Source organism: Rattus norvegicus, chromosome 2 (assembly GCF_036323735.1).
Source record: "Rattus norvegicus strain BN/NHsdMcwi chromosome 2, GRCr8, whole genome shotgun sequence".
Classification (NCBI taxonomy): domain Eukaryota; kingdom Metazoa; phylum Chordata; class Mammalia; order Rodentia; family Muridae; genus Rattus; species Rattus norvegicus.
Genome location: NC_086020.1, coordinates 31,057,176 through 31,073,549, shown reverse-complemented (window position 1 = coordinate 31,073,549; position 16,374 = coordinate 31,057,176). Strand labels below are relative to the sequence as shown.

General features: G+C 44.6%; 1 protein-coding gene across 6 annotated transcripts in view; it reads left to right on the top strand.

The window, feature by feature from the left end:
• Arhgef28 (Rho guanine nucleotide exchange factor 28) overlaps nucleotides 1-16,374 on the top strand; it is a 296,466-nt gene that overhangs the window by 221,208 nt on the left and 58,884 nt on the right. For all 6 annotated transcript variants that reach the window (XR_010063623.1, XR_010063622.1, XM_039102531.2 and 3 more), the window contains 7 exons: nucleotides 731-779; nucleotides 2,262-2,406; nucleotides 2,482-2,609; nucleotides 4,299-4,439; nucleotides 8,909-9,156; nucleotides 13,760-13,882; nucleotides 15,270-15,387. Coding sequence is in view for 4 of the 6 variants with exons in the window: in XM_039102531.2 (XP_038958459.1) it covers nucleotides 731-779; nucleotides 2,262-2,406; nucleotides 2,482-2,609; nucleotides 4,299-4,439; nucleotides 8,909-9,156; nucleotides 13,760-13,882; nucleotides 15,270-15,387 (952 nt within the window). In the remaining 2 variants the exon portion in view is untranslated. The remainder of the gene's footprint in view (nucleotides 1-730; nucleotides 780-2,261; nucleotides 2,407-2,481; nucleotides 2,610-4,298; nucleotides 4,440-8,908; nucleotides 9,157-13,759; nucleotides 13,883-15,269; nucleotides 15,388-16,374) is intronic.

Genomic DNA, 16,374 nt, shown 5'->3' with positions numbered 1-16,374 from the left:
GATTCTGGAGGTCTGGGTGGCTCCTGGGGACGGGTATTTCTAGTACTTTCCCAGGGAGCACCACTGTGGCTGAAAGCCTACCTGGAGGCGTGGAGCTAGGGTGAGCATTGGGGATGGGGTCACGAAGGTGATGACATTTGTGATTCCAGTCCTTTTATCGCCACTCCACAGTCGAGTGTGGGCTGTGAGTGACTTTGAGCAGGATGCTCCTGTAGGGTGGAAGGGGCGGCGGGGTCCTTGACACAGAGCTCTGTGTTAACTGACACAGTTGAGGGTTGTTGTAAAAGGTAATACTACAGAGACACAAAGTAACAGGGCAGTGTCCGTAGGTCTCGTTCCCCCAGGGTCTGTGCGCATGCGCTATGTATGCAGGTTGGTCTGGGTCTGCGCGCATGCGCTATGTATGCAGGTTGGTCTGGGTCTGTGCGCGTGCGCTATGTATGCAGGTTGGTCTGGGTCTGAATATGCATGCTTTATGTATGCTGGTTCCCCTGAGTCTTTTAAGCGCTGAGTGTTCACGAGGCTCATCCTTATTCCTTCTTGCACATTTTGTTGTCACCACACTCTACTTTTTGTTCTGTTTACTGTCTTTTGCTTTGAATTCTTCTTTGAAACAAATAAGATAATAAGTACGAAGCAGATAAGATTATTGCGTGTAACCCTGTGTCCATTCCTGTAGCCCAATGGTTCTTTGATCTTAATTTATGAGTTTCTAATATTTTTTTACTAGAAATTCCAAGACAAATACAACAAGAACAAACCACAGACCATCCTCGGAAGTAAGTGATGTGGGAAATAGCAAGGACTTATAAAAGAATAGTGTGCACCATATTTTTCCAGTCCACTGGAATCTATCCATTCTTGCTGGTCCCTGTGGCCAGTGTTACAGAGACCCCAATGCTTGGATCAGTGGCTGTGAGGCTGTAGTCTCATTAGCACTTGTAGTGTGATACTGACGTTATGAAGCATGCTGACGTTTTATTTATATATTTCTAAATTTGATGACTCTGTTGTTGTCTTAATTATATGCTGCTGAGGCTTAAATAGTTTCTCTTGAAAACAATCAGTGACCTTTGGCCCTTCCTTGTGTTACACACGGGAGCCAGGCACGCTAGTATATCTATCCTCGGTTTGAAAAACATTTGCTTTATCGTGAGAGATTTTGTGATTTCTTCTATCTGAGGTTCCTTTGCGTGCTGAGTGGCAGGAAGTTTAAGTGCCTGGTCACTTTTCAGTCCAGTGCTGTAGCAAAGTGTAAGTGGCATCTCGAAAACCACTTTGGTGGCAGCAATTAAGTGTGCTAAGTCATGGTGACAAGCTTTTGGGTGTGGTGGTATGCAAGTCTCTTGGTTTGAGGTCTCTTGCCACTCAGCCCCTGGCTTTGGCCTCAAAATCCTTTGAAATCAATTCTGAGATGCTTCTCACTGTCATGAGGTTAAAACAGATGGCCAAAAAGAGGCTTAGAATGTAGACATTTTGATGTGATCTATTCCTCCTCTTTGTGTGAACTACGGGAAGACTGAAGCAGAGATATATACATTCCCTTGTTACATTCCCTTGTTACATTCCCTTGTTACATCCCAGGGGCCTTTGTAAACACTTATCTCTTTGTCTCCAGATGGTATACTCCATAACTACACTGTGTACTCAATAGCTACAGTGTGTACTCCCTAACTACAATCCAAAGGAGCTGAAGCACCCTCCCAGTTATTTATACTTCAAACCAAATGTAAATGTGCCCAAGCCCACTTGTTGTCAGTATATGAGTGAGACTGGCCTGGCTGGGCTTTGGGTTTTGTTTGCCTGAGAGTCTTGCTCCATAAGTAGGTTCACCATCATCATTCCTTTCCTCTGAGCTGCTCTCTGGTGTACACGCTTGTTTACACACACCATATGCATTTTGCCAACAGGGCTAATAACACCTTGCATCTACTTAAAGCTGGCTTGGAGGAGTACAAGCAGTGGTTTATGGGAAAGCTGGCCTGTGCTTCCCCATTCCATTCAACTGCTTGCTTGGGTCACCCCAGACATGCACAGTCACCAAGGGAAGGTGTGGAAGGAGCCCTACAGCATGGGTGTTGGAAGGGTGAGAAAAGGAAGGGACGTCTGAAAAGTGCCAGGAAGTGGCAGAGAGACCCGTTTCTAGACTGGGTCACAACACTGTAGAAGTGGCTGCTTGAGGGTTTACCTGTCTGGACATCTCTGACTTTCTTTGCTTGTAAATGCTGTACCAGCACATGAAGTGACTACTGTGATTCCAGGCTCTTCAGTTAGAGACGTCCCACCGCCTGGGCTCTCCTTGCACCCTTCCCCCTCCATGCCTATTGGACTGCCAGCTGGAAGGAAGGAAACTGCAGGGCAGGCACATCCGTTGTCCAGAAGTGTCCCAGGCACCACTTTGGAAAGGTGAGGCTCAGCTTGCTGCTTCATTTTCTGGGCACTGGATGGTGGCTAACTCGTGTCACCTGTTCTCCCTCCCAGCTTCAGGAGGGCAGTGACATCCTTGGAGTCTGAGGGTGACAGTAACAGCTGGAGAAGCAGGTCTCATTCCGATGAGCTGTTCCAGTCCATGGGCTCGTCTCCTTCCACGGAGTCATTCATGATGGAAGGTAAGGTGTTTGCATGGTCCTCTGTCTCTGTTCTCTTTCTGCATTTAACAGAAAGATGAATTTTGTGCAAGAAATAAGATGTACTATTTTGTTCTTTTTCTTATGTTTGTGTGTGTGTATGTGTGTGTGTGTGTGGTATACACATGTGTATATGCATGTTCACATGTGTGAGGGTATGTGTGTGGATAAGAGAACATGTGTGTGGAAGCCTGACACTGATGTTGGGTGTCTTTTTTTAATCTCTCTAGGTGTTATCTATCTCTCAAACCCAGAGTTCACCAATTCTGGTTAAGGCTAGCCAGCAAGCTTATTGGTCATCACCTGCCTCTGCCTCCCAAGTTGTGGGATTACAGGAGGCCACCATGCCTGACTGGCTTTTGTGTGGTTTCTGGAGGATCTAAACTCTGGTCCTCACCCTTACATACCAAACACTTCACCTGTGAGCCAACCTTTCAGCTCCCTGTTTTGTTTTTTTTTTAGAAGTCGTATGGTATCTACTTGATGTAGGGTCTACTTTGCTTAAGGGTCTCAAAAAGACCTGAATGTCGGAAAGTGACTTGTGATAGATGTTGAGGGATGAGGAAGAGGGGAGGAGAGAGGACTGAGAATGTCCTTCATACGTGGGTGAAATGTCAAAGAACAAGTGTAGTAAAAGTTTTTAAAAACGACAATTTAGTCTTGAGGTATATGACCAGGAGTGAGATTATCAGCAATGCGTTCCTGAGAGCTGGATAGAATTAAGAGAATGGACGACACTGTGCTGTTATGATTGGGAACGGGCCATAGCTATTGAGAGATTAGAGCAGAATCCTCAAATACCTATTTAATCCCGACTACTGCTCGGTCACAGAGAGATGTGATCTGTGTCCTACCTGTTGCCCGCTCGTTCTGGAAAGTCAGCATTTGGGAGTGTATTTTGTAGGATATAATTCAACCCGGGGAGTTGTTTTGTGTTTTCAGGATGCCTCAGTCAATGAAGGCAACAAGTAGAAGAGGGGGTGGGGAGAGAACGGCATAGATTGGGTTCTGGTTCTTTAAAGCCCGTTATCATCTCATCTTTACAACCATAGTTGGGATCTCTAAGGAGTCTTGTTTAGGGCAAATAGGCTTTAGGTTTCCTGAGCGGTTCATTCGTGTGCACGTGTGCATATGCATGTGTGTGCATGTGCATGTGTGTGCAGTTCTTTTTCTGAAAGGGGTTCGTGTGCATGTGTTTAGCACTTTCACAAAAGTTTGTATTCACAGGACTTAAACTTCACACTGAGCTTCCCGTTTTTTTGCCATGTCCTGGGTGAATACCAAGTGGACGAGGTCAGATTGAGATCTGAGTAAACTGTATAATGATCCGGGCAAGAGAAATTGGTGAGGTCAAGACTCTGCAAGCAGGGCATGGGCTCTGAAGGTCGCTAAGTAAAACTCCAGTAGAGTGAGCGCAAACAAACCAAGGCATCTCCAGTCATTTGCCAACCTCCTCGCACAGTTACTGTTGGAGGCCATGCTTCTTTGCTCTTGGGGATGTTGTCTTGCTGTGAACCATTTTCACCTCTGGTGTTCAGATGCTTCAGGTCTGTGCTGTGTCGTTCTCACTGGGGCCTTTCTGTGCCATTAGCAGGTTTGAACCCGAGAGCCTGGTACTTGAAGATCTCTTCGTGACGTGTGCTTTACACGCTCCTGGCTTTTCTTTTCTAGATGTCGTGGATTCTTCTCTGTGGAGTGAGCTCAGCAGTGATGCTCAAGAGTTTGAAGCTGAGTCCTGGAGTCTCGTGGTGGACCCTTCCTTCTGCAGCAGACAGGAGAAGGATGTCATCAAAAGACAGGATGTCATTTTTGGTGAGCATTTCAAATATGCCCAGGCCTGGTTTTTTATCACGTTGCAGCGATCTGATCTCAGACAAACTACACAACTCATCTGGACCTTGGTTTCCCTGTAGCAGGAAATTAGTTAACTCACTCTGTCCTCCCGGTGGGTTGTGCTTTCAGCCATCTGCCAGGGCCATGAATTAGTTAACCTGCTCTGAGCTCCTGGCAAGCAAGTCCTGGCTACCTGTTCAGGAGCTCTCTGGATTTGAGAATGAAAGACACACACACACACACACACACACACACACACACACACACACACACACACCATTTAATTTTGATATGCCTTGACTATGGGCATTTCTAATCCCCACCCCAAAACCTTGGGAGCTACCATACATTCTCCCCACTACCTTTCCTGAGTCAGCTTGCTAAATTGACATTTCACCTCTGCTACACCAGACTCAAGCGGGAGAGTGGCCACCAGGGCCATTTCCCAGAATTCTTCCGTGGTTGCTTGCCTTCTTTCCTGCAGCTCTCAAACCTGATCCTTCTTCACAGTGATTCTCTGTCTCTCTCTCTGCCCTAAGCCCGGGAATCTAAAAGTCCCACCTCTGTCTTTCTGCCGAGCCATTGGCTGTGTGGCAATTCTTATCAGTGGAAGCCAGAGGGGCAAGAACCCTCAGGACTGGGAGCACAGCTTTGGAAGCCAAATTAAGACAGAGCATTAAAACCAATTCCCAACATTTCCCCATCGGTAGAAGACGGTTGATGGGATTCGGGTATAAAATGTAGGTCCATGGCTTAAGTGCAACCTTGCATGTCCAGGAGATTTGATTCTCTACACCCTTGGCCCATCTGCTTGAGTCACCCCCTGAGATCCTTTCCCACTTCTCCATCTAAGGGCCACAGTGAACTTTCACATACTTGCTGTAGATATCAGAGCTCCATATCTGACCGCTGGCTGACTGCCTATGCCGTGGTCCCACTGCCAGTGTACACTGTGTAGGGCCCTGAGCCTGGGTTAGGACAGCATTCATGTGCCTATGGTCCTTACTGTCTAGCTCGTCTGCGGTGAGATCTCACCATGGCACACTGGTGGGAGTACGTTGCAGTAAAAATTTTAAAAAGCTCCAGCTGTCTCCGGGACTTTGCTCATATCCCCTGTAGCCTGGTAAGATCAAAGCTCTAGAAAGTTGTAGTTTAGTGATTAGGTTTATATTTTGAATTCTCAGTCTACAATACATCCACAGGGTAAATTCACTGCCGATTAGTAAAGATAGAAACCACCAACCTAGACAGGATAAAATTGACCTAGACCACCTAGATTGGAATCATCCTCCCCCTCTGTGTCCATCTTCCTCTCTCCCGCCTGACAAGAACTTTGTCCCCACCCCACTCTCTGCTGTCCAACCATGTATCGCCTTGACATCAACCTACAGGAGTGGTGGCAATCTGAAGTAGAAACCATTAATTAGGAAAAATCCAAGTGCAAAGAATACACTAAAAGTAGTTTCAGTAAGACACCTGCTTTGTATCTGAGGCAGGGTCTTCGTTCTCCTCGATGTGTGTCTCCATGTCTTCCACCAGGAGGTGTCCCGATCAGCTTCAGTCCGGTGAGAGTGAGGTTTCACCAAGATCAAGGGAACTGGGGGTTTGTTTCACAGGAAGTTAAGTAGAGGATGCTGTCCCCTTTAATGAGTGCTTCTCAGGCATTTAATAGTCCTCTGCGAGTCTCTTCAGGTGCAAGTCAGCCTCACACCCTGTTAAGCGCAATCTCACCATGTGGGTGAACTAACGCAGGTTGTGTGACCTTTGGTGTCAGAAAAGTTTGCCCTGCAGGCACGATCTTTTCCCTTTGTTCCTGATTGCCTCCCTTTCAAAGAGGTAGAGAGCCGTGGTGGGGAACCTCAGCTCTTGGCAGGATTGAACATCCATGGCCAGTTACCTGGCTATCCAGTCTCAAACCCAAAGCCAGTGAAAATAAACCAAGAGCCAGAGGGTAGCTCAGTGGCAGACAGAGTGCTTTCCTCAAATGCCCTGAATTTTACACTCATTGTCACCCTCCCACCAGCACCCCCCACAGAGGACAAGAGGTTACCCCCCAACACACACAAAGCCAGGGCAGTATTATTTCTGCTCAGTGTAGCCGTAATGAGCAAATGCAGTAAAGGGTTAAATGAAATGGTAAGGTAAGATCGAAGGAGCTCTTAAACACTGTGGAAGCAAATGTGAATTCTTTGAGACTGATGTTGTGGGTCCCACTGAAAGGCTTCTGCTTATGGTAAAGCTAAAGCGCCCTATTCAGACCAGTTTCCTCTCCGTGGCTGATGCTTTAAAATTGCTCCCAAACATGGGGTAGTTTGGAGGCTCGTGTAGAACTTGTTTCATGCCCCTACACTTTAGGGGCTACTGTTTTCTCTCATAATGGATTTGAAAAGTTGAAATATAATCCATCCATCATAAAGTTACACACCATCTGTAATCAGATGTTTGTAGTGTGCTCCCCAAAGTCGGGAAGCCACCAAGCCTATCCAATTCTAGGACATTTGCGTCATTTCAAAAGAAAACCTCCTCCCATCAGAGCTCATTTCCTGTTCTCTTTCTTCCTCTGGATTTGAGCAATCACCACTCTATTCTATGTTCTTTGCCTCACTATGTATGTGTGTGTGTGTGTGTGTGTGTGTGTGTATGTGTGTATATATGTATGTGTGTATGTGTGTGTATGTATGTGTGTATATGTATGTGTGTATGTGTGTGTATGTATGTGTGTGTATATGTATGTGTGTGTATGTATGTGTGTATATGTATGTGTGTGTATGTGTGTGTATATGTATGTGTGTATATGTATGTGTGTATATGTATGTGTGTGTATGTGTGCATAGGTGTGTATGTATGTATAAGTGTGTATATGTATGTGTGTGTATGTGTGTGTATGTATGTGTGTATATGTATGTGTGTATATGTATGTGTATGTGTGTGTATATGTATGTGTGTATATGTATGTGTGTGTATATGTATGTGTGTGTATGTGTATGTGTGTGTGTGTGCTGTCACTTTACATATTTGTAAGGATCATCCTATTTAAAATATTTACAAACTCCATTCCCTTTTATATTTAACTAATAATGTCCCATTGTGTTTATCTAATCATCAATGGACGGGCCTGTTATGTTGTTTCTTCTTTTTCTTTGGATTCATGGTAACTTCATCTACCATCCTTTGGTGACTGCAGACCATTTCCTGAGGTGGCTGCAGCATCTTACATCCCTTGCTAATGTTCTGATCACCCCGCCCCCTTCCCTAGCACGTGTTTATTGTCCACCTTTTCTTATAATTAGCTCAGCGTGTGTGACACGCTGTGGGCTGTGGGTTTTGGTTTGCATTTCCCCACTAAGGATATTGAACTGGGGGGTGGTGGTGATGAGGGTAGGGGTGGGGTGGAAGTTGTGTTAACAGTGGGAGTGGGTAGTAATCTAACCCAAATTTTTTTTTGCTTTAGAGACAATTCTACCACTGCAGTTTATTTCAAGCCCCGATGACCATCTTTTTGGTTACTTAGTGGCCATTTGTTTATGTTTTTGAAGTAACACTTATTAAAATCCTTTGTCCATTTTTGAATTCTTGAAAACATTTAAAGACTTTTTCATATACATGATATTTTGTGTGTGTATAATATATATGATAAGAATTCAGTCTTTATACCATATGTAGTATATTCTATGCCACGTATATAGTGTAATATATATATGTATATTTTCTTCTGAAGACAATTGAATTTTGGAGAATGGTGCTGTGACAGAGAGTCTACTAGTGCAAAGCCTTGGGAGACTTTATTTAGTTGAAGTTATTTCATCAGATATTAACTGTGAATGAACTTCACTGGCTCGAACTCACCACAAAAAGCAAGGAAAGAAAGACTTCTCCCTAACAAGCTGTCATATCTTGTAGAGCCTTGGCGTGAGAGTCAAAGCTTCTGGAAAGATTTGATTCTTATATGCTGTACTTGGCTCCCATCTGTGGCTCTACTTCAATATCTGAACAATTGATATTTGGAGTGTAAATAAAATGTTAATCACCACTGACTTTTATTTTGGAAAAATGGTCCTATTTGTCTCGAACATTCCCTCATTCTTGCTTGTGTAATGTAGAATTGAGTTGCAAGAAATGTGTGTGGGGCTTTTTGACTGTTTGCTTGTTTAGGACAGACACATTTTTTATTAGGTTATCTCTACAACTGACTTTCTATAGCTCATACAAAACTGAGTTTGTATATGTAGGAAGGGATTTCATAGTGGCTTATGAAATGACACGAAAGTGACCAGATACTCGTTACTCTTTAGTATCTCCATCTGTCTGGTCTGTGAAAGGTGACTTGTTGGGGAGTAGGCAAATACAAGCTGTAATTCTGAATTCTCGATGTTCATAGTCATGTAGGGAAGGCTGCACGCCCACCAGGCATGTTACAGCTGCATCATGCGTGTGCTCACGTGTTTCAGAGCTGATGCAGACGGAGGTGCACCACATCCAGACACTGCTCATCATGTCTGAAGTCTTCAGGAAGGGCATGAAGGAGGAGCTGCAGCTGGACCACAGCACGGTGGACAGGATCTTCCCCTGCTTAGATGAGCTGCTGGAGACTCACAAGCATTTCTTCTTCAGCATGAAGGAGCGCAGGCAGGAGTCCTGCACCGGCAATGACAGGAACTTTGTGATCAACCAAATCGGAGACATTTTGGTACAACAGGTAAGAAGGGTGTTGAGCTGGTCTCTGAACCCAGATGTTTGCAGAACTCCTGTTTTAGATTTATTCATTTTGTAACTATGAGTGTTTGTCTGTGTGCACATCTGTGTACTTCCTGCATGCCTGCTGACCACGGGACACGGTATCAGGTCCCCTGGCACTGGAGTTACAGATGGCCGTGAGCTACCATATGGGTGCTGGTAAAGAAACCCAGATCCCCTGCAAGAGGAACAATGTTCTTAACCTCTCAGCCATCTCTCCAGCTCTGGCTTGCAGACTCTTTATTGATTTAAATCCCTTGGAGAAATGGAGGTGATTTTATTATAGTTGCTAGGTAGGGGTCAGGGGCTTTCCTTTATCGGGTGTTGGTTGATCCTGGATATATAACAGATGCTAGAGAGCTTCTGACAGCCAATGAGCACCTCCTGTGTATGGCTCAGGACCTGGCTTGGATTATTCTGTTGTCTCCACCAGATACCGCAGTCAAAACTAAATTCCATTGTAAACTTTGCACCCTGGACTTCTTGATGTGAGAGGGGGTTTCTTACAGCATAGGTTCTCTATAGTCTTTGATTTTTCTAAACTTACTTTGATAAGGGTTCTTAAATGCTTTCACCTCCCCTTCTAACTCACCGCACACACAAGAGGTAGTGGGAAAGAAAGGTTAGTAGGGGAAAGTGGACCTGTTTAGAGATAGTTCTTTGGGGGCAATTCCAGTCTTTGTTGTTAGGATATCAGCAGTTCGCTAGCCAATGACCAAACACAGATCAGTAGCTACAGTCTAGTCCTCTCAGCATCCATCAGCAGCGGCAGCTCAATCCAGAATAAACCAGGAGAGGCTCCACTGAATTGGCCAAATCTACAGAAGTATAAGAAAGCACCGGATCACCACAGGAAGTTCTACGAAGTCACGGCAAATGGAGGTTAGCAATATGGCTCAAAGCTAACTGACGTGTGAGCATTGTCACACACAAATCCTTTCACATGTCTGCTTCAGCAAAACATTGTTTCACATATCTGCTTTAGCAAAATACCCTCGCGCCTGTGTGCCCCAGTAAAACATCATTATGGTCTGAGTTTCCAAAGAAACTAGAAATATCCACTTTGATTCTCCAATATTATAAGAGATGGGTTCAAGTCAAATACTTGTTCACCCCAGGAAGAAGGATATGAACCCTTTATAATTAACCTATAAAACAAGATAAATAAGTCTCCCTTCAGGTGTTTGGGATTTTTGGAGTATCACTGAGAATGGGTTGTACTATTGGCTAATCCAGGAACAGTAGCCACCTCCACTTGGCAACAGCATTAGCTCCAGATCTCCCTGAAGGGCTTCTTGCCAAAAGCGAGCTCACTTGGAGTGAGGTACCATTTTGATACGGACGGGACCATGGGTTCCTTGTGTGTCTCACGGAGCTTCCATAGCATTGTGAGGTGGATGCTGTTTTCCCACTGTCTCAGTGTAAACAGCAGGGGTCACGGCGGTCTTTAGCTATCTCCATCTCACAGGTGATGCCCTGGGGACCGAGGTCAAAATCTCTCATCAACATGAGCCAAGAATCTTTAGCAAACTGCAAGGCAGCCTTTACTGACTGTCACGAGATTGCGAGTCCCAGAACAAAAGGGTTGTTCTCATTTGTTTATTAATATATTCCAGCAGGGACTTGGAGTGTTTATTGAGTGACTGACTCACGAAGGAGAGAGAGAGAGAGAGAGAGAGAGAGAGAGAGAGAGAGAGAGAGAGAGAGCAAAGAAAGAAAGAGAGAAAGAAAGAAAGAGAAGGAAAGGGAAGGAAGGAAGGGGGAGGGACGAAGATAGGTAGACAGACAGACAGACAGACAGACAGACCAGGAACTCAGCAGACTGCCATGTTTCAGGTTGGGGAAATGCCTGCGGCACTTTGGGAAGTTCCTGAACCATCAGCCTGTTGCTTTAGTGCGCCTTTTCCTAGGTAGATGTTGATGTGTCACCTTCTCTAGGAATTGCAGTATTTTAAATGCTCTCACTCTATCCAAGGCAGCCATGGGGGTAAGCTGTTGGTTTGTATGTGAAAGACGGAAAAGTTGGTTCACTGATGGAATTAAATACAGTGTTCTAGATGCCTACACGAATGTGGGGACATGTTGCCTGGTAACCACTCTTGCATGTCCAACGGTGTGAACGTCTGTGTTAGTAAAAACCTTCAACGAAAGAGGGATCTGCTTTGCAGCTTACAGTCTGAAACCCGTTCTGTCCCTGTCATCCATCTGAAACAGGGTGACATGAGGGACTTTGCAGCACAGTTTAAATAAAATTGGTAGGATGCCGAGAAGGTTCAAAACTGAAATGGAAGGTTTTAATTCTGCCATTTGACATTATCTGAATTTCTATTTCCTTAATATAAATAAGATTGTCTTTTTCCGTATTTAATGGAAATGTGTGTCTTTATCAGTTCTGCATTTAATTTGTGTGGCTAAAGCAGGGACAACAGTCAGGTCATTGGCCTCACTGGACGTGGGCCCAGCAGCCTTATGGTTAAAGCATAGATTTCCCTTTTGGGGAAAGGGTGAGCCCACGTTCCTGTTCCTTGTTGGCATGCACAGGGCGGTGTGTCTAAGGCAATCGTTCCTTCGTTTTAACTTCAGGGACATAAGGCTTATCCGAGAGTTGTTAAAAAAACGAGGCTCAGTGTTCTGTCTCTTCACGGTTTCCACGGGAACGAGCTACGCTCTGAGATTTGCTAAGTAAAATTTTAATTGCTTGCATTATCATTCCTCCAGCTGTAACAAAGCTGTCCCGCCACAGCCCTCATGTTAATGTCCACACCCTCAGACAGTGTCCTTACCATGAGGTTCCCTACTTCCCCCTTGCCCCTGCTCCCGTCTCCTCTCCAAGTCCAGGAAACTGTTCATTTCTGTCATTTTCTAAGACATTGTATAAACGGAAATACATAGCATATAATCTTTAGGGAATTGGCACAGTTCTTTTAATCAGTGGTTCTATATGTCAGTAGTTAATTCTTTTTTCCTAGCAAATAGTATTCCATGGTGAGCGTATACCCTGCCTTTCTACATTGCTCACTTATAAGAAGACATCTTGTCACTTCTAGTTTATACCCATTACAGACCAACTTGCTCGTTCAGGTTCAAATCCAAGTTTTGACTTTGTTGGAATAAAATCTAAAAATGCAATTTCTGAATTTTCCAGTTAGGTTTTTTTTTTTAATGAGTTTTGTAAGATTGAGGTTCACTTGTATTTCTCTCCTTTTCTGCTTTTGTACAATTATAGAAAGGCAGTTTTCCCTATCCCCGCCCCCAGTGAGCTGGTTTCTGTGCCTTTGCCAGAAATCCCTTGTGCCTGGGGTTTCTGTCCTGTTCTGCGTGTCCTGCGTCTGTATCTCTCGATTCTGACCTGAAGATGGCAGCTGTGTAGTGATCTGGAAAGTTAAACACCGGAGCCTTCCTACCGTACCGAGAACTTTTTAGATCTTTTTCATTTCCGGTAAATTGAATAATCTTAGACATATTTATAAAGAGCATGGCAACTCTGTTAAGACTTGATTAAACCCGTATCATCTACCCAGGAAGTATTGATGCCTTTATTATATTTTTGTATTTATCATATTATTTTGATTCTTTCATTCAGTGAACTTGATAAAGCTCTACATTTAGATTTTTTTTAAAAAATTTAAAAATTAAATGTACATGGGCATTTTGCCTACATTATGTCTGTGAACCACATTTATGCCTGGTACCAGCAAAGGTCAGAGGAGGACACCAGATGCCCTGGGAGTGCAGTTACAGGAAGTTGAGTTTCCATGTGTGTGCTGGGAAATGAGTCTCGGTCTCCTACGAGAGCAGCAGGTGTTCCAAGCTGCTAAGCCATCTCTCCAGCGCCCAGGCATTTAGAGTTTTGAACTAGCAGTTTTTATACAAGTGTCTTCTTAGACTTTATTTTAGCAACTGTGGTTTAAGGATCATCTCTGCAGACATGTGATCCCCCACACAGATAAAACTGAGCGAAAGAGAAAAGACCAAAGATGGCAGAAGGCATTCTAAATACTTTTCCAGGGAGGCTGTCTGTTGCAGTGACCTTCCTTGTGGACATGATTGTGTAGAATGATCATGATCTTAAAAAAAAAACTCGTAGCTAAATTGTGTAGCCAGCCTTCCCAACACTGCCCTATGTCTCTGGATCTTGCGAAGATCTCCCTCCAGGTCAGGCCGATGGAAACGTTCAGCCACATCTTTCCTCCTCCCCACAGTTAACAAATTAGCACATCTGTTATTTTCCATTCTCTTCTCATCATGGCTAATGGTCACCTGTGATGCCGGGCATCCGGCGTAAACAGTTTTAATAACGAAACTGCATGAAAACGGAGCAAATATTAAAGCCTCGGATGTTTTCATTTGACTTTCTGATCATTAGTTCGGTACAGTGCGATCCTGTTATGCCTGGCCTCACTACTTACCCATTTGCTTTCATTTTAATTTAAGAAGTGCCTAGGGGAAGGAGAGTGAGCATGTTTGGGAAATCCATGGTGCTTTGAAATACACAAAAACTACATGTTCTCTTCTCTCCGAACATAATGTGTGCATTTAAAAAACCATTTCGGAAATGTTCTCAGTTTTCAGAAGAAAATGCAAGCAAGATGAAGAGGATCTATGGAGATTTCTGCAGCCATCACAAAGAAGCCATGAGCCTCTTTAAAGAGCTCCAGCAGAACAAAAAGTTTCAGAATTTTATTAAGGTAGGCGTTCTTCCAACTCGCTGGGGAGCAGGAGGCCCGTGCGGGGCAGTAGTTAATGTTTGCGTCTTAATGATCTAAACAAGTTTCGTATCTCAGGAGATACAAATTCTAAACAAGTTCTATTTCTCAGGAGAAGGAGATGGACGGTCTAGATGGCAGTAAAATATTTCTCCCAGACAGTTTCATTTGCTACCTTGTATCTCTGAGGCCACGTTCCCCTAAGCTTCTGAGAATCTTGGCGATGTTCTGGGAGTGGTTTCATACCCCGACAAGTGGGGTATTGGAAAAATCGAAGCAAAAGCAAACAGAATCTGTTGCCCCCATGGATTTGCTTCAGAGTGGACTCATTTAAACCGAGTCCATGATATCTTATAATTTCATCTGTGTCTTTCTGAGCACTTTATCATCTTTCAATGCCTCATGGTGACATTAGCACAGTTAAATTAGCAGGCATTGATATCCAATATTGTCATCTCTTGAAACTGCATCATTAAGCCCGGACCTGGCCAAGGGCCCTAGAAGCCTATGGATGTTTTGTCTCTAAAATCCCCCTTTACTAGAATTCTCTTCCTCCTGTCTTCCCCCACCTTTTCCCTTTATTTAAATGGGTTCCTCCATTTTTAATCTGTCATTTTATGAGTTCCACCGTATTCTCTTCTGGTTTCTTTTCATATATGTGTACAATGGGCCTTTGTCCCGCGTGCGACTTTCCGCCGGCAAGAAGCACGCGGACATTAGAAATCCTTGCTATGACCAAACTGTATTTTAATCTTAGAAGAGGAAGCGCCCGCCGCGCCAACATGGTGCGCTTATAAAACCCTAGTGCGGCGCATCCACACCTGATTGGTTGTTTACCCATGATCTCATAAGGCACGCCCCGGAGTGGGCAAAGACCTGGCAGGAAGGCACTCTTGCACATGCGCACAGTTAATTTCCTGAAAGGGGGCCCGGCTGGCGCAGCGGAGGCCGGCGCCATCTTGTAATGGCGGAGGCTATCCTGGCCTTCCACGTGGGGCGCAGTGGAAGCCAGCGCCATCTAGTGGTAGCAAGTGTTATTGCGGCCCTCTACAGGCCTTAAAGACTTAGATCTTTGAAATGTTTAAGAAAAGGATTGCCGTGTGCGGAGGGACGTTAAGTGCCACAGTGTGTGAAAATAAAGGTAGAGAGAGACGGGTTAGAAGAACAAGTAGTGGATACACGCAGATTTCTGTTTCAAAAGCCCATTCCTGAACCCCGTGTTGGCTTATTTGGGAACTAGAGCTACAGTGCACCCTGAAACGGTTTTCCACCTCAAGTAGTGGTTAATGACAAGTACAGAATGCAATGGCTAGGTGTGCTTTTTAACTAATGGTGATTGGGGTGTATAAACATGTATATACTTTCCAAGATCCGAAATAGCAACCTGTTGGCCCGTCGCCGTGGAATCCCAGAGTGCATCCTGCTTGTCACCCAGCGCATCACGAAGTACCCGGTCTTGGTGGAGAGGATCCTGCAGTACACCAAGGGTGAGCGATTACTTCTGGGGCCCTTGTCTCTCTTGTGAGCTTCAGCCACAACTGAGGGGTCCTGCGGAATCTCAAGTGCTGAGTCCTTCCACTCACAGATGCTTTCACTGTGCAGTCTTTTAAAGCCTTGGGGTTGGAACTCGTTCTCAGAAATTGCTTTCTTTTTTTATTTAATTTCGTTTATTCTGTGGTGAATTTAATTTCATTTATTCTGTGGTGGGGAAGCAGTACACATGGCATATGTGGGATGATCGGAGACCTTGCAGAACCTGCTTTTCCTTCTACCACTTTTACGATTCTTTAGAACTTAATGCCCGAGAGAATATAAAAATACCATTTGGAGAAAGCTTCTGTTTTTCTCTCAGCAAGAGAATGAATACAAAAAAATGAAGACTTTCCATTTTGTGCTGTGTGGATTTTCTTAAGGTTCTGCAGTACCCCAGGGACTAAACTGTGTCAGATAATGTCAGTCAATTAACCTCGCCCCAGGATTCACTCCCATGCCACATTCTTAGTAGATGAGATAGCAACGGTGGTCTGCTTCCCTTAACAGCGTGAGCAGCATCTGAGTTCTGGCTCTCAGCAGTCATCGAGGTACCATACAGATGCCCCCTCCTCAGAGCAGGCTTTGCCAAAGAGGAGGCTCAATCCTCCAGCCTCCTGGGGCCTCCGCCATTGGGTCACATGACTGTTAATGGAGTGGTTCTCAACTTCACTAGCTGTCCCTTCACAAGGGACCGTGTTTACTTGCAGATTCAAGTCAGTGGGTTTGAGTGGAGTTCAAGGGGTCATTTGGAAAGACCTCTTGGGAGGCTGGGGCTGTTACATTTGAGTTGTGAAGCATTAGGGGAGGGTGATTTGTAAGACTTTGAACCTTCTCTTGGAATGACCCTGGGTCATCTGGTAATTCAGCTTCGCTTTTCTTTCCTAGTTTTGAAATAGTTTCTTTATAAGCAAACCCCCTCTCTGGAAGAGAAAGGCTGTCAA